Source organism: Pezoporus flaviventris, unplaced genomic scaffold (genome assembly GCF_033815535.1).
Source record: "Pezoporus flaviventris isolate CSIRO_AGI_PZ_B2104156 unplaced genomic scaffold, CSIRO_AGI_Pfla_v1 ptg000045l, whole genome shotgun sequence".
In the NCBI taxonomy this organism is placed as follows: Eukaryota; Metazoa; Chordata; class Aves; order Psittaciformes; family Psittacidae; genus Pezoporus; species Pezoporus flaviventris.
In genome coordinates this window covers 24,348,225-24,372,481 of record NW_026892593.1, presented here as the reverse complement: position 1 = coordinate 24,372,481, position 24,257 = coordinate 24,348,225, and the positions used below count along the sequence as shown (strand labels likewise).

Sequence of the window (24,257 nt, the reverse complement as noted above, 5' to 3'; positions counted from 1 at the left end):
CCTTTAGCTCAACTCCATGCCTTCTCAGGATCCCAAACTACTTCAACACAAAAAGCATCCATAGATAATGAGGAGGTATCAGAATAATAATTTCCAAGGAACAGTATTAATGAAGTAAAGGTTATACACATTACAAGATAGTATTTTAAGGGGAAAAGGCAGAGTAGCCTATCACCTAATGATAGATTAAAAATTATAAGAAGCACCTAGACTGTATGCGGCATGTGCTATGGAACTGTAATGAGCACACTTCTTTGTACTACGCCTTTTCTTTACAAAAATTCTGTTGCAGAAAAACTAACACAAGGTCCAGTCTGATCTCTGCCCCTCTAGTGAGTATTCACTCCTCCACAGAAATTCTGTGCTATTGGGATCAGGTAACCTAGCCTGAGATACAGGTAAAATATCCTTAAACAACTAGAAAAAAAACACACACTTACTTGCCCACAGTGATATTAATTCTCATAGATAACCCTCTCTTTAACCAGGAGTATTTATTAATAAAGCCTCTGAATTCCATGACATTCAGAAACACAAAACTGAAACATCGAACAATCAGCTACTGTACATACAGGAGCAGAAAATTTGAGTATCAACTAATATGCATGCACCTATGCACATATATAAAATTCTTTCTACCTCTCTCTCCAGCTTTTACATTTGAAATACATTGCACCATCTACAATTATTTCCAAATCTGATTTTAAAGTGCCCTTACCTGGAGTACTGAGTACCGTTATGGGCTGCCCAGTACAAGAGAGACATGGACATATTGGAGAGAATCCAAGAAGGGCCAGGAAGATGATTAATGGACTGGAGGGAAAAGCTGAGAGAGCTGGGACCGTTATCCTGGAGAAAACTTAGAGGAGATCTTATTAATATATATAAATTGCTGAAGGGAGGGTGCAGAAAGGACAGAAGCAGGCTCTTTTCAGTGATGCGCAGTGACAAGACAAGAGGCAATGGGCACAAACTGAAACATAGGAGGTTCCCTCTGAGCATCAGGAAACAACTTCTTTGCTGAAGGCACAGGTTGTCCAGGGAGGCTGTGGAGTCTGCATCCTTGGAGATACTTAAAAACCTTCTAGACATTGTCCTAGCAACTCTAGGGGTCTTAGATCAGACGACTTCAGGAGTTTGCTTTAAACATCAACTGTGATTTTCTCATTGCATGAAAATACCACATAAAGGCAGCACAGGTAATCAAGCTGGGTCATTTGGGTCTTTGTAGAAATTAATTTAATTTTTTGCTCTTTACACATTTATCTCCATCTTCCACCTCTGTAAGTTAATAACGGTCAAGCTTCAACACATTAACAGTTGTCTTTACTTGCCCTGAAGTTCCAAATGACTGTAATTAATAAACTGTCCCTCACAACATGTGACATATTCTTAATTAGCCAGAGGATGATTAGTCATACAGGACTCTTCTCCCATACTTTTTCAATAACTTGCACTGAGTACACAACCTACAGCTTCACAAATATATTCTCCACCTCCTTTGTAGTCTAGTGTTCAACACTGTTTAGAAGTAACAAAGAATTTACCTATGCAAGTCTCCTGCATTTGGAGTGCTGATGTCTGGAGCACTGATCCTAACTGAACTAGATATTGAAACTCAAGTGCAACCCACTTAAAAGCTTAAAGTAATATTGAACCTTTGAGCTCCTACTCAAGAGAGGCCACAGGGACATCTTTGAAGACAGACATCTTGGGTTCTCAGTAGTAAGCCTTGTGGGAAATGGAAATACACTATCAGCTTGACTCAAGAGGTATCCAAGTCCTTCCCTGCTGTTGTTTTGACTATTAAAAATTAACAGTAGTCAGTTGTGCAAACTTTAGTTACAGAGATGATTAAAAGTTGGATTCAATGAGCTGTACTAAAACAGAGCAGATCTCGGGTTTGAAGATGCTGATGGACTTCACAAAAATGCCCTTAAACACTCTCTTACTGTACCAGGATCCTTTAAGATTTTCATAGAATAAGGTGGAAATGGAGTGTTCTTTTTCTTAAAGGGAGAAAAACTGATGTTCTGGGGGCTTTGTAGTGTTTTGGGGGCTTTTGGGGGGGGGTGGTTTTGCTTTTTTTGGGACTTTGTTTTTTATTTTGTAGGGCTTTTTTTAAGAAAGAAAGGAAAACTTAGAACACAAAGTATAAAATATTTTGATCAATAAAAGGTGGATTTCAGATTTGGGCAGGCGATTTAATTGATTTAAAGTAATAGCACAACAGAAAGAAGAAAGTCATAAAAAGATTGATGATGTGTATGAATGTCACTATAAAGGTGAGGTTGAGAGTAAAGCAAAGGAAAGGTAATCTTAGTCTTTGACATGGTCTGGAATTTACACAATCTTTAAGCATATAATCAAAAGAATAGAAAATGCAGTTTGCTTCTGTTGGCCTTGGATAAACAGTCTATTCCTCTTTGTGCTGCTTAAGAATCTGTACTTATTTGAGGGCAACACGACAGTTAAAAACAAGGTTGTTCAAGGTGATAGGAAAAGGATTAGCACGCCAACCTATCTCTGCTCCTCACACAGATGGGGCCAGAGGCTTCAGTCATTTCTGATAATACATTCATATCATATTGACACAGACACAAAGTGTGTATCAATAAAAGAAAATCTTACTGCACTCCATCTTTCTGAAGTGCTGCCTTGAAATTGTCCTATTAATAGCATTGCTACTAGAAAAAATTAAAACATGAAGAAAATGGTGTAAAGAGACACTGCTACACAAGAACACATTGCAGGTTAAAGAAAAAGAATTTCTACAGCACTATGCTGACATCTCAGAAAGCAAACTACAAGAAATGTGAAGGTCAGCAAAGCAACTGGGACTCGGCAGGAGACGATGCAGCATTCTTATGCATGCTCATCAATGCCAAGAACAGGGTCTGCAGACTGAATTGAAGAAATGCAAGCAGCATTTCTTATGGCTTATTACCATACATTCCCCTTTTCAGAGTACACTGCCCAGTGTTGCTAGTACTTTAAAAAAAACAACAGGTAAGGTCTCTGCATAGCAATATGCTACAGATATAAACAGTCTTACTGTATCTACACTGGAAAGGTAGGCATTTCAGAGGACATTGGGATACTAGATTTTTTGAACAGGGTCACCTGGTAAATATTTCCTTTGGGGTTTTGGTTTCTTGTTTTGTTTTTTTTATGAAAGCAGAATATTCTTGCGGCAAGAAATAAAGTTACTGGAGTCTCAGTGAATAATGCACACTGTCTGGAAAACAGCTAAGATGTTTCTTTGTCCCTTGTAACTCATTAAACTGATTCTGTTAAAAGCTGATAAGTGGGATCTTTCCACGATCTGATTAAAAAAAAAAAAAAAAAAAGAAAAATCAATATAGTTTTGATTAAAGGATTGGTGTTTAGAGCTCCAGTATAAATGGGCCCCCTGGCTACACTAAGATCATCACTGCTGCCACAAACTGTTGAATTGGGTAAATGAGTATATGTGAGAGAAAAGCACGTACTATCATCAGATGTCTTTTATTTCTATAAAGATCTGCCACTACAAAACTAATAACTGTAATATATTGAAGTATGTACTACTGGCTCTGTAAGCGTGATCTAACTGCAGGAAGAGAAGTTCATGCCGTTAACTTTTGTGCTGGTAACAGAAGCAACAAACAATCATCACCATACTCTTCAGTACCCTAAATGCTGGGAATCTAAGCATCTTCATATTCCAACATTACAGAACAGAAGTTACTAATAATTTCTTAGAAAAAACTCAAAAACTTCACAAATCTCATAAATGACCTCACATTGCAACAGAATGATATAGCAGTATCACTGCATTCTGATGAAAAGTTGAAAACACACATTTTCAGTCTTCCTCTGGAGCTCTAACAATGTGTTCTTTACCTAAAACGCTTAGTTTACACTTTACACTTACACTTTATACTAATGTTTACACTTTAGTCTCCTTTACAGTTAGTTATTTTTATGTAATTGCATCTCATATTCAATCAATTTCATTCAGATGTCTGTAATCCCTTTTAACTTGGAAACTGTTATTGTTATGTAGTTGTAATGGCTAAAAAATCCATTATCTCCCAAAGTAAAATATTACATAAGTGCAGCTGAGTTACTTTATGTTTTACAAGAATTTCTCCTGTTCTAACTATGATCCTATAATACCCATCTCACATACACTATTTTACAATCTACATGACCAGGTTAGTTTGAATCACTTGTTTGGTTTTGAAGAAAATCTGACTGCCTCCACACTTTGATTCACAACCCAGAACAGTTTAAGATAGTGAACTGGACTTCTGAAGAAAACTAAACTGGAACATATGCTTTTGACACTCAGCACACACCACAACAGAGTTAGTCCAAAGTAAAACACTGAAAACATTTACATATATTTATCATAGAATCATAAAATGGTTCAGGTTGGAAGGGTGCTTAAAGATTGTCCATTCCCCTGCCATGGACAGAGATACTTTTCACTAGATCAGGTTGCTGAAAGCCTCATCACTGGGCTTCGTATGAACTGTTGCCTTACAGATCCACTCCTACTGGCTGGCACTACTTGCTGAAGTAGACAGAAGTCTTAGACTTTCCAATTCTTCATCTACTTATAACAAAATTAGTTGATATAAAAACAGTCCTTCAAAACTCAGTACTAAATTGATAAGTCCTTCTGATTTTGCTTTTGTCAAACATTTGTTGAACATGCCAGATTCAAAGAGCAGATTTTATAAAAGCATTTCTTAACAACACTATCATCTGGACTCTCAATACATCTAGATAGTATTTGAGGTTAAATTGTAGTGCAACTCTAAGTAAAAGCTCAGCAACAGCCAGGAAAATAGGACTGAACTGAAAGAAAAATCTCAAGAGCAGATGTGATCATGGACCTCTCCCACTTTCCAAATACAGTGACATTACAGTTGTGTATGCTAAGAATTTTGCCTTAAGATTCTAATATTGCAATCAGTTCTACAAAGGAAAGTGTCCTCAAGATAGCTTTTTACAGTCTTAAAGACAAAGAAACTGGAAAATACACAAACAGAGCTTGTGACCTTAACAAAAGAAGAATGTAAGTTTAGAAAATGTAAGAGCACACAAACCAAAGAACTATGGCTGTACCATGTTAAAGCTGTATCATTCACAAACTCACTCTATCCTAATCAGGGGCTGTTACCATTTTAAGACAGGAAACTGCAAAGCAGAAAGAAGGGAAGGAAATGGAACAAGATACAACAACATAGCAGGGGAAAATCTAGTAATTATCAAGGGCTGACTACAGCTGTTTATTGTTAATCTAAGTGATAGAAGAAATTATTCCTAATAGCTAGTTTAGCTAGAAAATATGGAGATATACATACGCATACATAGTCAAGTGAAATTAGTATGCACCAATTAAGTAGAAACTGAATGACTTGCAACCATAGTCTTAATGCATCAAGTGCATAAGCATGTCATCACTCAGATTTAAATACTTGACTTAAATACTGACAGTTTTCCTGCTTCTATACGGGAAGTAGAATATTCACGTCCAAAAAAAGCCTTTTGAAGTGTGAAGACACACATTAAACAATTATATAAATATAGAAACAGTCTGCAAAGTAATATTTATTATTGTTGTTTATTAATAATGATAAAGTCGTCCATAAACCTGCATTTTATTTTTATACCTACCTGAATACAACAGAACTGATGTTATTGTGGATGCCAAGACAATAAGGAACAGTTATTTTTAATAGCAATTTCTAGCAACAACAACAAAAACCTGGAGAAAAGTACAGTCCCATACTGTAATAAACAAATGGCAAAGTGATACAAAACATTTATCTCTAGCTTACTAGACTTGACAGCAAAAAACCCTGCTGCCCCAAGTAGGTGCTGATCACACTAAGGTGCAAGTGATGAATCGCAGCTGCTACCCATGTAGAGAAATCTTTAGTTAGGAAGTCTGAAGGTCAAAAAGAACCCCAAGCATTACACTGATTTTTCTGTCATTATCTGACATAAGATTTCTTCTCTGGGCAAATCACTAATGCATTTCAACATCACAGTTCCTCCCATCTCACCGGAAAAACATATTATTATCTAATTCTTAGTACACACTGGGAAAATGATGAGCATTTATCCATGCTTTTAAGATGAAAAAATATTTAATTGAGAATAATGTAGTTATAAATTTACCTAATTTTTCTTTTATTCAAATCACTAAAGGCATACTAAGACACATTATCAAAACTACAATAATGGTTTAATGGCTCTAATTTCCATCTCTTACTTATTTTAAAAGGTACTATCCTAGAAATGCACTGGTAGGTCATATATGACAGCATCAATTTGTATGTTAATTTAGAAAAATATTCCTTGAACACGTGCATTGCCTACCACAACATAATAACAAGAGACACAGAGACCATGCTTTGTTTTACTGAAGCAACAACTGCAAATTTCTACCTACCTCTATCACTTATTTTTGATCCATCTACTCTAAATCCTTCACAAATATTTTAAAAGCAAATTCAGAGTGCTTCACCTTAAGGATTCCACTCTGAGGGGCTAATGTCAAGAAGCCAGACAACTAATATTGAATATCTGTATCCTTCATGAATTCAACACCAACTCTTTCTGAACTTGAAGGCTTGAACTTTATTGAGACCTAATATAACAAAACAGAAAACAAAAAAAGAAATAGGATAGATACAGCTCAAAATTACTTCAGAGGAAGCTAAGCAGCTCTTCAGTCAATAGAGTCTATGGATTCTAAAGAGCTATTCAATGTGCCCTAAAGAGGACGCAGACATTTCATCAGCTGAATTGCTTTCCTGGTTTCACTGACTGTAACTAAGTCTCTCGCAGATTGCAACAGGAACCTAGACATGCAATTCACACAAAGATCTTAAGTTTACATGCCTTTGGAGCTGGATCCAATCCTAAAATCCAGTTATTCATCAACCTTCTAAAATAAAAAAATGAAAAAGAAAATGCAAAGCATTGGCCTGTGTCTTAATCTTAGCATCTTACTTGTGACTACAGAAAGATACCTCCACCTATTCAGATTCCAGAGCCTGACAGCGTGTTGCCTCCACCTTGAAGACATACTTGCATGTTCTTTCAGGACCAATTCTTTTCTAATGAAGCACAACTAATCAGAGAAACAAAAGCTGACAAAGAAGAGCAAATGCCAAATGCTAAATTTCAATACAAAGCATGTGATGACCAGGTTTTCTTTCTTATTTATTTACATAAAGAGGAACAAGAGTGTAGTAAGAACAGATTTATATTAATAAGTTGGAGTTTTCTTTAAGAAAACAAAGACCCATGCTCAGTTTTTTTTCTCTGGCTTTGAATATTTACATTTTTGTTTCCTATCTGCCAGGGGTCTGGACTGTTTTTAAGCTACAGCAATCAACATTAAGATTGTATAAAGTGTAAAGGAAATTACAATTATTACTATTCTTCTTTCTCTCCCCTGGTTGTCTTTACAAACAGTGGCTAATATAGCATCATGTTGGAATCTAGCCCTGCTGAGAATACTTAATGAATTAGTTACTGTTACAAAACACATGGGTCACAAGGATTATAGACAAGCTGTGTGCTGGCATTCAGGATCATAGTCTTCAATCTGATATCTAGATTTCTTTGTACCTTAAACTTCTATATTCTTTTAATCTGTTCTTAGCATGTAATGGTGTTATACTTTTTTGTTAGACACAACTGTAGTCCCAACTAAGTCGAATGCAAGAACTGGTATCACACTGTGCTTTCTTTTTCTGCTTGGTTTGTCTCAGTTGCTATGGCATGGTTTTTTCAGAGAGAATATATAACTATAGCAACAACAACACAAAGTTTGGCTACCTTTCATTGTTCAATGCCTGCATTCTGAGTCTGATCAGTTCTTAATGTTGCCTGAGAAAACTTCAACTCTACAGTGGCCTAAGGACAACCTTGTTCTTGCACTTTAATATAAAGCTCAGCTGTTAAACTATAACCTTCCCTAGGTTACCAAGAACTTTCTTTTTCCCTTGTTTTTTCCAAAGCACAGACTTTTCCACATGGTAACATGCTACCCACATTCTTAATAACTCAGATATTTTCAAAATAAAGGAAGAGAACAATCAAACCCTTACAAACTATTTAACACTACAGCTGAACAGAAAAATCAATACCTGCAAATTTGCCAAGTCACTCTCACAAAATCAAATTCATTTATGCACGTCAGTAAAAATTATGTCCTTTTATCACTGTTGTATAAATACTCAAAGTTGAACGAAAGAGAGATTTATACTAACACATTAAAAATAATCTCAGAAAAATGTCACAAAATATCATTCACATGCTATCATTCCTTGCAGGGCAGTACCACGAAGAAGCCAGGTGAGCTGTGAGCTCAAAAATGCTATATTTCTTTCTGAATGTTGTTGACTGATTTGACTTAGAGCATCCTACCCACAGGCTACTTTTTCTTGCACTAGCCTGGAGCTGGACTAGAAATGAAGTTGCTATATTCAAACTTCCTAAAGCTTTACTACTCCTTTTTGTAGATACTTGCCCCATCCAGTACCTACAATTCAATTCAGTTTAACCATGACACTTGAACAAATATTTCTGTTCAAACAGCTGAGTGTATGAAACAGGCAATTAAAAAAAAAAAGCTGTGGAAAAAGATATATAACCAATCTAAAAAAAATAATCCAATAATGTTGCTTCTAGTCCTTCAATAACCTTTTAAAGCTGCTATTTCAATTGCATAAACCTCAGGTTACAAAAAAATGAAACAAGATATATAGAGAAATCTCACATATGCAGGTCCACCTGATAAGAAGCTAAGTTAGTCTGAAGAAAAATATTTGAAGTTCCATTATTAAAATCTCAATTCTGCTATTATCACTCTCTCCAAATGAACTCTTTATTTAAGAGGCTATGGAGATCACTTGCTTTATGTCAATTTATATCAGCTGGACAACGACTATTATATTAGAATCCACACAAAGTCACCTGTGAGCTTGTACTTAACATTATGCATTCAAATGGTCTCATTAAAAGAAGCAGGATTACCCACCTGAGAAAAGCTTGGTACAAAAATAGTGCTTGGCAAACTGAAACTTGAGGTAAAAAGCAACAAAGTTCAAAGAAACAAAACCCCAAAAATTCTAATACCATAAGTATCGATTTGAAGAAATACATTTTAAGTCATGTGTATTCATATACTGCTATTCTTAACCCAATTTCCTGTTTCAGTAAAGAAATTATCATGTATAGTTCCTTAAATTTATTTCTGCTATTTGCAAGTTTCATCTATTCTTATTTCTGCTATTTGCAAGTTTCATCTATTCTTTTCATTGCATTTTTCTACTGGACCACAAGACAATGACTTAGGAAACCAATGGACAACTGAGACAGTTAGGTTGAGACAGAACTTAAGGTGTTGCCACTTACAGCTTTTGACCTGCACTTTCATCAGAAATGAGTAAAACAGTGTATATCCAGGCTCCAGAACTCTATTATTGACAGCAGGCTTTGGTATCATTGCAGGGTGTGAACTGCAATGGGTGGGGAGCACAGACGCTGTCTCTTCTCATACACCATCTTTCTGAGGGAGGCTTTTCATTTCACGTGTGCATCTGCCAGGGCGTAAAGACCTCTGAACCATCCCACCTATTTGTACTGAATAAAAATTCCTCATAGCTTACTGTTGTGCACCAAGACCAGCTAACTTTACTTTAACTCTGTGATAACCTGATAACACTTCCAGGTCTAGCCCAGAAAGACCATATAAATATCCAGCTTGGACACCTCTGCATTCCAATGTTCATTCTGTGATACTGATATACAGTGCATCTAATTTGCTTTTATGAAAATTCTTTTGGTTTCAGCTTTTTCAACATGTTGAAAGATATCCATTTATTTCTTGGGAGGGTTTTTTGTTGTGGTTCTACTGTTTTGGGCGTGTATGTATGTCAGTTTTGCAGATAGTTCTTAACCACCTTCACAGAGTTCATCTCAGTCCCCCCATGCCCTAGAAGACAGTTTGGATTCATGGCAACACACTTCTTCAAGGTTTGACAGTAACAGGATGAGGAAGTTCACATATAGTAAAACAGCTGCAAACGTACACTGGAGTCAGGAATCAATAACTACAGGATGGATCATAGCAAGCATGTGACAAACAGCTCTAGAATTTGTGCTTTCATGTGAACATGAAATCCAACCCATTTGCTTTCATACCACCGCTACTGTCATAAACTTGTTTTCAGCATTCCATAACACCCAAATTGTTTTCTGTCAATGATGCTCTCTCCTAAATCCACCGCTTGCTGTGGCATTTACTGGAGTAAACACAAAAGATGTGCCCTGATGCACACTGAAGTCTCAGTAAAGACAGGAAACTGCAATTTAGGGACTAACGTCCAAAGTACAGGCCAGAATGAAGTGTCAGTATTTAGCAGCTAACACCGTAGCAATAGTTGCACATATATAATCTCATTAACAATAAAAATCATTTTATTCAATATAATCTTCAAAGCACTGGTTAGATATCTTGGCCAACTACAAAGCACAAACACAATTTTGTCAAACTCAGCCCAAATTCTACACAGTTCCCCAAATCTGTACTGCTGTAAGATGACAAGTCATGGCTTTGCACACTTTTTGAGTAACAGCTTTTGGCATATTAACAGGCTGAAGGAAGAAGCTGATATTTCTGTTCATGTACTTGTGAGCTGTCTTACCTAAAGTGGTTTATTTTTGTTGAAGTCTAGTCTTTCATTTCTCTAGTGACCAGTCTTAATCAGATAATGTTTGCTGCTTCCAAAACATGTTCCTTCTATTGTGAAGAGAGCAGAGAAGAATACAGTGGCCAGCCAGCAGCAAATTATGAATGGGAGCCTTCTGACCAGAAGGTGATCTCCCATTGCATTGACTTTACATGGAAAGGTTTTGGTAGCAGGAGGGCTACAGGGTGGATTCTGTGAGAAGCTGCCAGAAGCTTCCCACGTGTCCCACAGAGCCAATGCAGCCAGCTCCAAAATGGACTAAGTCTATCAGTGATGGGGTAGTGCCTCTGGGATAACAGAGGCGGGGGGAATCTGCACAGCAGCAGTCAGAAGAGAGGAGTGAGAATATGTGAGAGAAGGGGAAGAGTGTGAGGAGTCTTCTCTTAAGGAGAAAGGAGCAGCAGAGACAACGTTTGATGAACTGACCATGACCCCTATTTCCCATCACCTTGTGCTACTCAGGGGAGGAGGCAGAGAAAACCGTGAGTAAAGTTAAGCCTGGGAAGTGGAGGGAAGGTGCTTTTAAGATTTGTTTTTATTTCTCATTATCCTACTCTGATTTGATTGGTAATAAATTAAATTAATTTTCTCCCAAATCAAGTCTATTTTGCCAATGACAGTAATTACTGAGTGATCTCTCCCTGCCCTTATCTTGACATATGAGCCTTTTGTTACATTTCCTCTTTTCTGTCCAGCTGAGGACAGGAGTGATACAGTGGCTTTGGTGGCCAGACAGGGTCAACCCACCACACCCATCATCATTGCATTGCATTTAATAGTCCAATCTTCCTGGCATATTCCTCAAACAGTATTTAATAGGGTCTTGAGCTAACTCTGCTCTTCTCCTGTGTTCATATTTATTAAGTTCATAGTGGTTCTGCTACTGTTCACTCCCCTGTTCTCTCTCTTGGCCAGAAATAAGCTGGAAATAGAAATACCTACTGAATATTTAAAAATTCAAAGGTTATCAGGGCTCTCACAGAATTTAAGCTCCAGGACAAACAGAAAACGAATGGTTCCGGGATCAGCTCCCAGCTGAAAAAAAGAGGTCAATCCAACCCTAAGTGGATGTGAAATTGGGTTTGATTGTTTCACTGAAGAGGGGGACCTCCTCATTGAAGTATAAGCTCCTTTCATAAAAAGACTCTTAATTCACTGACTAAGGGCAGCCCTCCAATCTCCTGTACCTAGGAGAATTAATCTCATAAATATTACAGAGCAAGAAATAGTTCTATGTTTTGAATGTGCACTGATTAGGAGAGAGGAAAATAGAGGTACTGAAAAATGACCTTTAGGTCACAGAACTAACATTCACTCTGTGTGCATACATATATATATATGTTCCCAGACAACCAAAACCAACTGAAAACGGGAACTGGTAAAAAAGACAGATACATATACATTATTTAAACCTAAAATGATACTGCAAACTATTAAAATTTGAAACTGAATTTTAAAATGAAGGAAAAAATTATCTTCTGCTTTCTTCTAAAAGTGAATTCTATTACCTGGATCAAAACAGACACTGTATAATGACAAAACTTATGTAAAAATCAGTATTCCAGTGAAAAATCATGTGGTACCTGATGGGCCGATTTTCTTTACTGTCAAAGAGTGAGAAGATTACTTCCAGTTCCTCTCCCAGATTGGAGCACATCAGACTCTTCATTTGAACAAAGAGATGGTGGCTGCTAGCTTGCACTGGTGTGTCTTTTTTTCGATGACGATGTTCCATCTAAAAGTACCCCAAACACAGCAGCCAGTTTGAATTAACAGTCAAAATCTCAAAACAAAAAGACATAAAAACTGTAATACTGAACTACTTTCTTAATCAGTATTGACTTGTAATACTTTTACTTTATTGTTTGTTTGTTTTTTGTATCTGAGAAGGAGAACACAAGGAAGTGACTTTCCCGGTGTTGCACTGCATCATCATTATCTCTAAGAGAAAATCAGTAACCTGTAGTAGTTTACCTTTTTTCTCTGAAAATGCTAAGCCACTTTAAAGCTTTGTGCTTTATCAAGACAGTATTTCACAGCTGGTTTAAATAGTTCATGATCTGATATTCTAGTATCCAAACACACAAAAAATACTTCTGCAGAAGACTAAACACCAGTATTTTAAATTTGAAAAAAAAAAAAAAAAAAAATCAGTCCTTGGCAGACTGCTATATTGAAGCTCCTAAATTATCTTGTTTTGACATCACAGTTTATACTTTCACTATTTTAATCACCCATTAAGAGTATGACAATATTAAATTGAACTATTTCTTTCTTACACTGTACTAAAAATAATTTTGAACAGCACTGTTTCTAAGCTACTTATCTTCAAACTGAGGTTATCATGGGCTTCCCCCCCCCTCTTTATTTTTGAAAGTGCACTCCATGAGTTCCATTACTGGTTTCCTCAGTTATTCTTCTTCTCTATGTTTCTTCTTATGATTAATGGTTCCTCACTGTATTTCATCTAGTGCTTCAACAGGATTCCATACGATTACATATGGCTTTGAAACTGCTCAGAGATATACTGATTCTAGCATTAAGAAATTACTGTCAGGCTTGACATGATAAGTTATCAACACAAGTAGTTAAAAATTATAAAGAATATAATTTCAGCTCCATACAAAATTACAGCATTATATTTTTTGCTTTATTCTATATTTAAATATAAAAGGTACAAATAAAATTTAGTTAGCCTGAAGCAAGTAAGGCTCAGAACAGCTGCAGCACTTAAACAAGAGCCAAAGCCCACATAAATGAATTGGTAAGTTTTCTTAGACCTCACTGGAGATTAAATCAGAATAAGAAATATCAGTGCTGGTTTTAGTAAATGAAGATGGGCTTTTATACCCAAAGGAGATCTTTCTATGCAGTTTAACTGCTATTTACATTAATATATTAGAAAAGACCAATAGCCCAGTATGATTAATTGTGACAATACTTCTACCATAAGATTATATTTCCATAAGTCTTATCTAACAGGACTCATGGGCAAAATAAAACTCTAATGAAAAAGAGTCTCATAAGCTTTTATTGATGATTAAATTCACGTTAACAATCATAATTTTAATGATAACTCAGAACACAAAACTTTTAACAAATAACATAAAATAAGCATGTGTGTACATACAGAATTGGTATCATGGAATCAGCTAGGTTGGAAAAGTCCAACCTTTACCACAGGACCAAGTCCAACATTAAACGATGTCACTAAGGGCATTATCCAATTTTTTTTTTTTTTTTTAACACTTCCAGGGACAGTGATTTTACCACTTCCCTGGCCAGCCTGTTCCAATGCCTGAGCATCCTTTCAGTGAAGAAATTTTTCCTGATTTCCAACCTAAACCTCCCCTGGCACAACATGAGGCCATTTCCGCTTCTCTTATTGCTTGTAACTTGGGAGAAGAGACCAACCCACACCTCACTACAGCTTCCTTTCAGGTAGTCATAGAAAGCGATAAGGTCCACCCTAAGCCTTCTTTTCTCCAGACTAAACAACCCCAGCTCCCTCAGCCATGCCTCATGAGACTTGCGTTCCAGGACCTTCAATAGCTTCACTGCCCTTCTATAAAACCAAAGCACCTCATACAGATACAGATATGACATAACTGTTCAAAAGTTAACTTCTCTCCTCATAGTAAAACTCATTGCACTATGAAATACCAGTTTATTTGATTTAAAAAAAGTACTTTTGAGTAAGTAGAAGAAAGCTGCCACCAAAAGAGAAGCATGAAATTTCATAGCAAATGTACTGAGTACTACAATCACATACCAGCCTGTAAAGCTCCGTAATGCTGATCTCTTCAGGATCCACCATAGCATACTCTTTTCTTGGAACTAAGTCGAGTCCCAGTTGTCTGTTTGAGAAATGGAATAACAGTAAGTAGTTTCTACATATAAAGGAAACAAATTAACCTGTTTCTTCTACTTACATTTAACAGAAACATTCCAACAAATAATATATACATTAATTGGCACTCTACAGCTGGGTTTGGGTGTTTTGGCTATTCACCATTCACAGATGATTCCTCCACTTTCTTCACTTTGTAACATTAGTAGAATATGTTTTTCCAGAATTTTTAAATGTTTCATACTGTGGACAATGTATAATGGATATTGTCCTTTGTACTACTGTGGACGTTGCACAATGTGAATTGCACTAGTATTGTCAATTTGAATGACAACAGCAGAAAAGAAGGTAGAAAGAAAATCCAAAACATTAACTTATTTTTAATTCAGACTGGATGACATCAAAGCTGCCTGGCTGTACCCCATGAACACAATAATGAAATGGACTTGAATCATTAGCAATAATACTTATTTTCAGCAGAGCAGCAAGCAATAAAGATTAAGAACACACACGTGGCAGTTGTGGAATTTAGAAAAACATGAGAGATTGAATGTTTTTCAAAAATATGTTTTTAAAGAATAGGAACTGAGCACTTCCAAAACCATCACAATTCCATTCTGTTGGCACAAAATTCTAAGCAGCAGTTAACCACAGCTCTTCCCCAGTGTTAGGTATTTAGACTTTCAGGTAGCAGTAGTTGCAGAAACCCCTGAAATTCAGTTCATTCTATTACTGAATAGTGCAGCATTTAGTCAGAGTTTAACTGAAAAAAAAAAAAAAAACAAATATAGGCTAAGGAAAAGACTTTGGAAACAGCTCCTAAATGCCAAAAGTCATTTTAACCTTTTTCTTGCCTTTTTTTTTTTAAATAAGATAATACAATTTGCCTTAGCTCTTATTCACATTCCAATAAAAGAAAGATGTAGATCATAGTAGCAAGATACATGTTAGAGATGCCCAATTAGGAAGCAATGACAGCCAATATGATTTCAGCTAAGACAACAAGAGTTATGCAGACTGCATCACACTGGAATCTGGCCAGGTGTGTTTTAAAAAAAAAATGGAAAAGGATCCTGTAGATATTCCAATGCAATTCTCTTGTAGACAGTACCACTGCTATGTAAAATAACTTGACGAAAAAAGGCAAAATAAGCTGGCAAGTCAGTTTTCTGTTAAAACACAGTGGGCAGAAAAACAATGAAGGAGAAAGTCCATTAAAAAATACCAGCAAAGTAACACCTCTCAGAAACTTGCTCATTATTTCAACATTCTACAATGAGCCTAAAGCTGTGGCATTATAATTAGATTACACTATTTTCATTTATTACTATATTTACTCACTCATTGCCCCAGTCCAGACGAGCAGTGATATGTCGCTTGACATCCTTCATTCGGTCATGGGTGAGATGGCCAACGAGGACCTGCCTCCGCAGGTCTAGGATTTCATTCATTATATGCCACAGTCGGTGAAAGAGATCCCCCTCATTCCTCTGTGAGATAAAAATATAATTGCCTTCACATTACCTGTATAAGCTGACAATCCTAATGAACACAGATATGGAGGAGAAATTAAGAAAGCTCACTACTAATACACCTACTTGGACTTCTTTCTCCCCATCATACTGTGACCATTTCACCTGCATGCATGTGTTTGTGCATGTAGAATTGTTTCAGAGCTTACCTCAGACCCTGTCTTTGCACCACACTCATTGCAAAATTTCATACCAAGACCTTATGCCTCATGTTAACAGTCTAATTTATGAGATAGGTATGACAAAAAATGCAACAAAAAAGTTTCATTCTGTAGCACTTTTTTATTCCAAGAGTGTGTTCATTCTGTGCTGCTGTCTCATCCAAACTGAACATGTGCTCACGTAATTCAAGATTAGTTGAACTCAAACACATGTGGAGATGAAAAGGCAATAGTTCCTAGCGTTCAAACTCTGAAACACAGGGTGTTAATGTTCTTTTTAACTTTTTATTGTATGCATCTAATAGTACACACTATTAACCATAATAAATAGTATATATAGCCAGAATCTTGTCCAGACAGTTCTTCATCTAACTGTGAAGTAGGAGTAATTATGTGAATACGACTGCTTTTTAAACCACATCCTGCTACTCTAAGTATATAACAGTTAGGGGGATAAACAATTTCCCATAACAGTTTCTTCCCAAACAGAAATTCTTTTAACTCATCCTTCACCAATTCTAAGTAGCTTTACCTCATACAGCTTTTCTAAGAAACTTTAGCTTGAGGAAATTATTGCAACCTCCATTTAAGTGATACATCACAAAAAGTTGAAAAAACATTCTTATTCAGATTTGTTCTGCTAATTCTAGACAAAAAATACTAAGCCCATTTCCCTTTTCCTTCTTCCTATGAACAAATGGCATTAAAACAAAATTCAGCTTCTTCTGGTGCATAATTGCTATTAAAAGCTGAATTCACTTAAAAGCACCATTACTGTCTGTCAATAATTTTTATACTCCAAGGGCTCTCACAAACTGCTGCTTGATAAATCTGCTCTTTTTATTTCACATTCATTCACTTCATAAGCTCGCTAAAATGAGTATTAATTTACTGTGTCTTGGCTTTCTTTCTGGAAAAAAAAAAAAAAAGCCAGCGTATTTTGATCATACAATAACAATAGTAGTGAGGAAAAAATGCCGAAAAAAGAAACAACTTCAGTAAAAACAATAGGAATATATGAACTTTGTAAGGAAAAAGGGAAAAGAAGGTCATACAAATCACCTTTGAATTAGAAGCAAAAGACAAAAAAAAGACTTTAGAGGAATGTTACAGAGGCACAGGCTAAAGTATGGTTTCAGAGTTTCCATCAGGTGTCTAACCTTCTCACAATTTAAGCCATAATTACCAGCTCAGCAATGAATTAAGATGAGGGGTTGGAGAATATGTAGAACCAAATGAACAGGTTTTGATTACATTTTATGTGTGCGCATGCTGCCAAGTCCAAACCATGGCTTCGTTGTAATGTAGTAGATTAGAAGGTCAAATGTTAAAAACAGTAGACAATCATGATGCAAATCACAATTTAAAACTAAGATATTTTAGTTAGACCTTTAAAGACAACTTTACAGTCAGTAAAAAAAAAATAAACCAAACAAAAAAACAGCTCAGTTAACAGAGGAAGTAGAAGTAGGCACAGAAAAAGGAAATTATAGCAATTGTTATGTTTTAGATTATGATGTAGAAAAAAAAATTAAATTTAAAAGATGCAGAACAGTCAGCAAAGACTGAATTTCAGTCAGAATAAAGAGAAAGATTTAACGTGTTTCTTTCCATGTTTTGTAAGTACACAAAAAATTATGGTGGTAGCCAATTAAGCAAAGGAAATGGTAGGATTTCTTACAGTGAAGAAATAAGTCACTGGTCTGAAACCTCTCCTAAGGATGGCAGACTGCAGTGTGTTCATGGGCGACATGGCAGTGAAAAGCAGCCTAGGGAGCTTGTATCCATTTGCTAATCAAGAATCGCCCCTTGTGGAGACAGTGCTCTCACGGGAGAATGCATAATTAGTACATAAACTCTAAATAATCCTGAAAGATACAGCAAGGCCATGAGAGGCCCGAAGAAGCTTAAGCAAGCAAGATAAGAAGCTGGAATTCACCAAGTTATGAGAACTGTGGACTGTTGGCAAGCTTTCAAGGTCAAGTTCTCACACCTGTGCTTAACCAATTATATATTAGTCACTAAGGGTCTTCAAGCCATGTATCCAATTATAATATGCCAAATCACTGTAAATGCATGTAAGAAATAGTATATAAGGAGTTAAGGCTTTGTAATAAATTTGGCAATCGCTTGATCACATTGATCGTCTCTGCATTGTCCATGACTCCCGGGTCAACAACCCCTCAGTCTCCCTCGACAATGAGGACTCAACTAACTAAACTAGATCATCTAAACAACAGTTGGTATTAAATCAAAGTAATATTATTCAGGGTACTTGCCACATAGAGTTGTTTCCACATCGTTCCCCAGTCTCTAAGAGTTGATGTCATTTCTGTAATAACAGAATCTTCTGTTGGAATAACCATTTCAAATTGTCTGTAACATTCAGAAGAACACATGACATTACGCAAGTATTACAAATCCTGTTACTAATATAAAGACTTCTGCCCTGCCAAATGTGATGTCTAACAGCCTACATGGGTGATCCATCAGACTGTGACACTTCATTAGTGTATTTCATTTAATCCCCATGGAAAACTCTTGGGTGAAAATAATTTAATCCCCACAGAAAGTCTTAGTCCTAGAAAAGTCAAGGTGGGATTTTTTCTACATGATAAGCATGTCAAATACTTTCACAGCAGAGTAATCCCACAGTTTCTGAAGGGATTTTGCCACTTTAGTTTAGACTCCAAACCAGTGACTGCTCTGTTTATAGAAATAAGACAGAAAATGCTGTTTTTTCAACCGAAAGAGGGCATAAAATCTCAAAAGTAAACTAGTACAGTGCGAGTCCTTGCTTATTAGATCCTGACCAAGAAAAAGAATGTGTTGGCTTGGTCAAGACCAAACTCTCCACCACACCATCATCTTACATACGGTCACCACTGCCGCTTTGTTCTCACACACACTACATTTGAAAGGTTTGAATTCAGGACTGGATTACTTTTTTCATTATATCATTTCTCTCTAACCAAGTTAGGATAACAAGGTGAGAGCCCCTGTCCACAATGCACATGGCCTGAAGGGGAAATATACACAAGGAAGAAAAGAGAGGCAACAAAGGCTGAACTCCCTGCAAGTACCATTGTGGTGTCTGCTACCAAATATTTATCCATCTTTATGTTTTGTTTTATTGTGATGTTTTACAACAATTTTATTTCACTGAACCTTCAGTTGTATCTACAACCACTTTCAAAGGAGAAGCTACCCTAGTGCATGACAAACCACATGTGGCTTGAACTCCATAGCAGACAACAGTGTGTTTAACAGTAAGAGGATAAGCCCTTTTATTTTTAACATGATTCCAGTTTTCATGATTATTTTTGCTCATTATGAATAATGGACCTTCTTCTCATTCATTCATGCTCCCAAAGTAAAGCTCACCTACAGCTGATGTTTAGGCATCCAACTATTATGATGAGAAATGTCTTTACCTAAATAGGTTTCAAACTGTTATATATCAGTTCTCAATGAATAAATCTAAATAAATAATACAATGTGAATACTCCCAAATTAAGTAAAACTTCAGAAAAAACTGTGTCGAACTAAGATCACTGAGAAATTAAAAGAAAAAAAAAGCAATACTCTCACGGCAAGCGTTACATCTTAAAAAAAAAAAAAATCTAAGCCAAAAACCAGTGTTTCTTTTAGTCAGAACATTTGAGTTCTAAAAAATTTTAAACTAATTTTAGCAAATTGTTCTGGTTTCTTATTAACTCCTCCAGAAATGAAAAGAGATCAGTTGTTGTCAAAAATAACTACTGTCTCTCCATCACCTGAAGGAAAGAAATGAAGGAAAAAATATCTCCAATTACAGTGCTAGTGAAATCTTCGGCCCTTGAACTTTAATGCTATCTTACTGTATCTGTGTGCCATGGAACAGCTGCTATCCTCTAAGAAAACAACCAGTCTTAAACAGCAGGTTAATAGCCAGCTTCTGGACAGAATGACTTTTTCTAATCGAGGCAATACTGTTGTCATGGTTTAACCTTTTTCAAGCAAAACTTACCAACAGGAAGTGAAAACATGTAATTGTTTTCTCTGTCCTTTAGACAATACAGGCTGATAGTCCCAACTGTGCTCCAGGTCTTTTCAAAATACCTTGCTCCAACCTTATAATCATGGAGGAGTATCAGGTTAGCTAAGGACAAACATTTTAAGTCCTGTGGCAGTAAGCTGAAGTTAAGATATTAAATAACAAAATCATTACCTTATAAGCAAAAGACTTTTTGTTCAAGTAACTGAGCACGTTTAAATATTTGAATCAGAACACTTCACTTACCCTTTGTTCTTAACACAGGCGTTTTTCAAGTGAATGTAATTGGATGGAAATATGCCCTGAAAAATAAAACAATTTATGTAAAAAAACAGAAAAACAAAAAAACCCCTCTCCCCTTACATGAGTTGAGTACCATTTAGTACTATTTAATATGCAAATGCATGCTGAATTTAAAGTCCTCCAAATAATTACCAAAAAACTTGCAAAAGAGAGTGAGATACATAGTCAGCATAGATCTAATGGAAACTAAAATGCCATATTCAGTAGAGTTTAAATCCTTCAACACTTCAGAAAATTAGAAGATAAACAGGTGTAGAACATGTAGAAGACTGCTTAAGAGCTCACTTATGCTGGGTACTCTTATTAATTATTCCAACCCTGATAAGAAACGGATGAACTGGGCGGGGGGGGGGGGTAATATCTAAACAAAAACATCCTAAAAATAATATCTTCAGATAATGATTTCAAAATGAAGCAAAAAATTACAAAGTTCAATAAAAATAAAGTTTTATTTGGTGGTTATTATGCTCTGCAGCGCACAGGAAAGCTATGGTAGATCCCTACCAAAGAACCTTTTCTAGTTACTTAAGCTCCCTCCACTCTTCTTTTGAACAAGCAGCAATCCTGCCCCAGTTCTGCAGCTCTTACAGCACAGTAACCTGCATAAATCAGAACAATATACAAAATGAAGAAACTCAACTTCAAGCTTCTGGCTGAGAACGTAACATGCTACAGCTTGTTACATAATGCAGCAAGGGAATACGTATATAGGTTCTCTTTACAATAAGCACAGCTGCGTACAGCTTTCCTTTGTGATGATGGTGACCCATTTTCTTTTAACACAGACATTAGAGCCTTGACCAAAACGCATCTACTATGGAGAGGCAATTGCTCCCACTTGTCTGTAATGTAAAGTAGTTCTGGAGAGCATCTCCCAAGGACAGTAAGATGTACAGCCTTGCACTTGTAACAGCGTGCCAGAAAACAGGATGGCTGCATATGCATGCTTACTGCGGACCAGCTGCCACGGAATGTTTCTTTGAGTGTCAAAGCTGGCAGAATAACAAGGGAAGAATCTTGACAGAGCAATACCAATAACAAGTGGAGTTACAAGGTGCTCTTACTATTTTACTTTCAAAGAGACTGCCTTCAAAAATCCCATTCAGAAAGCTGTTTGCATTCACACTAGGAAAGCAGAAAATACATATCTCATTTCTTCACACATCAAGTCATGTTTAGAAAACCTGTTCATAACTTCTATCAACACATTTGACAGACCACAAAGCAAGACTGACAGCAAGCATGTGTTAAGAATTGCAACAAAAGACATAGAAGAAGCAATAACAAAATCCTAACTGCTCATGTCTTATAAATCAAATTGCAATATATATCAATGAAGTCAAAGTAGTAAACATCACATTGGACTCTGGCTAAATTTATTTATTCACATTGACCTTCTATATAAAGCAAAGGGAATTTATGTGAGCAGACACTGCACGCCTAGACACAAATGGTCAATGACTTATGATAAGAGCGCCTAGAAACTTTTGAAATTAATGTATCTGTGCCCTATTCTGCAGCTGAAGAGGCTTGGAAATGAATAGAGGGGAAAAAATAGCGAAGCTTACAATGGAGGTTAAAGAAGGAACAGAATGGCTTTAATAAGACTAAAAACTCTAGTGCTGTGTTGCTGAAAAAAAAAAAAAAGAGGAAATCTTAAAATGATTTCCCATGTAAAAACCACAATCTTTACAGTCACAAAGGCAAGTTGACAGGATAGATTAAGAAAACAGAAAGACAAATAAGATACATAAAGCTTAGACATTAAACATGAACAAATGCTGAAATATGAATTTCCTAGTATTTCATGTCTGAATGCAGAAAAAAAAATCAGTGAAGTCTGGTTTAGAGTACTATCAGCTATACTACTGTGGAAATTAAAGACTACACATCAAAGAAAAATAAAATGAACCATGCATTTTATATGACAATACACAGCTTATATTCGATTGATAGTCTGCACGTGGCTCCTATGAATTAGCTGCATTCACTGACTGCTCTAAATTAATTCATAACATCAAGAAAAATAGGCAGAGTCTAGTCAACTTTTTCAGCAGCATTTACAATTTGTATTCTCAGTAGTCTTTTCCCTTCAACTTATCTTCCTCTGAGTTCGCAATCTAAAAATCGGAAATGAAAGGAAATTCAGCAGAGCCTCATTCTAACACATAGGAGCATTTCAGAAGTGTAATCCATGTCAAAATCTAATTAAAGCACTATCAATAATACTTAACACTAAGCTCTACTTTTCCTCTAGAGTAAATATAATAAACTGACATGGAGACTACAAACTTTTAAAAAGTAAATAAACGCTGTTGCCAAAGAATGTAAAACTGTAATTGACCTTTACCTTAACATTGGGGTTTTTTAAGGCAAATCCTCTGTACCATCCTGTGAAGAAAGAACATTTTGTTTTGTAAACTATGTAAGTCTTTTCCATATGTAAACCAGATTTCATCTTTCCCTTTTGGACAGATATGATAACTACATGATGCTAACAGACTGAACTAATTTAAAAGGTTTTTCATAAAATGAAAAATATTTTGCTTAAACCAGCTCCCATTCAGAGGACAATTCACACAATTTCAGATATTACTCTTTAACTGTGTGTCCCTTAGGTAATGTATTAAGGAGGCAGATTATGAAAAATAAGCAACTTTATTTCTCTTACACTGGATAATGAACATCTGCTAAAATCATATTAGCATTCTACTCACATTAGTCCCTGCCCATGGCAGGCATGTTGGAACCAGATGATCTTAAAGGTCCCTTCCAACCCAAGCCATTCTATGATTCTATTCTCTGCCTCAACACAGAGGCTGAAGAGAACGTTTATTCACTTCAAAAATGTGCTACTTGAAGAAAATGAATGGTAATGGAGTTCAAATCAACACTATATGAAACTTTGTTATCATTGAAATTCCAACCTGGTGAACTCACCATCACATTTCTCTAATATTTGAACAGTGTCTCCAATCTCCAGTGATAGGCCATGTGGGACTGTCCCTCGAAAACCAGCTATTACTGAAAAAGATAATAAGTTTCAATTAGTTACAACATTAAAATACAAATATTCCTCTTGCTAACAAAAACAGTATACTAACAGGGGAAGTTAAGTGCTTCCCTTTAAGAACAAACAGGCGTCCTAAAATTTCATAAGCTGTAGAAAGAACCAGAGGCTAAGCCACTTCTATGAGCGGAAAATTTAAAATACAGGACTTGGAAAAAACCTTCAAACACTTAGAGACCTACTATACATGAATGGAAAATTTGTACTGTGGAACTCTATTAGACAGGCCATAACTACCCTGAAGGACAGAAACTGCTTTATTCCAAATGCTCACATTAACACATACGAGACCTCAGAATTTTGCAAGCTGAAAGTGATAACGTTTTTGTTTCCATCTATACCACACACATGCCACAAAAGGAAAACCTTATTTCACATTTGCTTAATGGATGCTATAGACCCAACACTCCCCATAATTCCAAGTGAAGGGAAATTGCTAGGGAGTGGAGACCACTAAAGCATGCTGTTCACTAAAATATGTTTTGTGCGCATGCTGTCTCCCCTGCAGCCTCCTTGAAGCCAGTGAAGGGGAGGTCATG

The 24,257-nt window shown here is 36.2% G+C and overlaps 1 protein-coding gene across 2 annotated transcripts in view; it reads right to left on the bottom strand.

Moving 5' to 3' along the window:
* Window positions 1–24,257, bottom strand: part of DOCK4 (dedicator of cytokinesis 4) — a 242,056-nt gene that overhangs the window by 129,787 nt on the left and 88,012 nt on the right. The window contains exons 2-8 of one of the 2 annotated variants that reach the window (XM_061467701.1): window positions 23,589–23,672; window positions 22,999–23,039; window positions 20,592–20,647; window positions 18,589–18,685; window positions 15,958–16,106; window positions 14,539–14,623; window positions 12,350–12,501 (exon numbers count right to left, since the gene is read on the bottom strand). In XM_061467701.1, the coding sequence (XP_061323685.1) occupies window positions 12,350–12,501; window positions 14,539–14,623; window positions 15,958–16,106; window positions 18,589–18,685; window positions 20,592–20,647; window positions 22,999–23,039; window positions 23,589–23,672 (664 nt within the window). Of the gene's footprint in view, window positions 1–12,349; window positions 12,502–14,538; window positions 14,624–15,957; window positions 16,107–18,588; window positions 18,686–20,591; window positions 20,648–22,998; window positions 23,040–23,588; window positions 23,673–24,257 lie in introns of those variants that run through there. The other variant, XM_061467700.1, reaches the window with a different exon arrangement.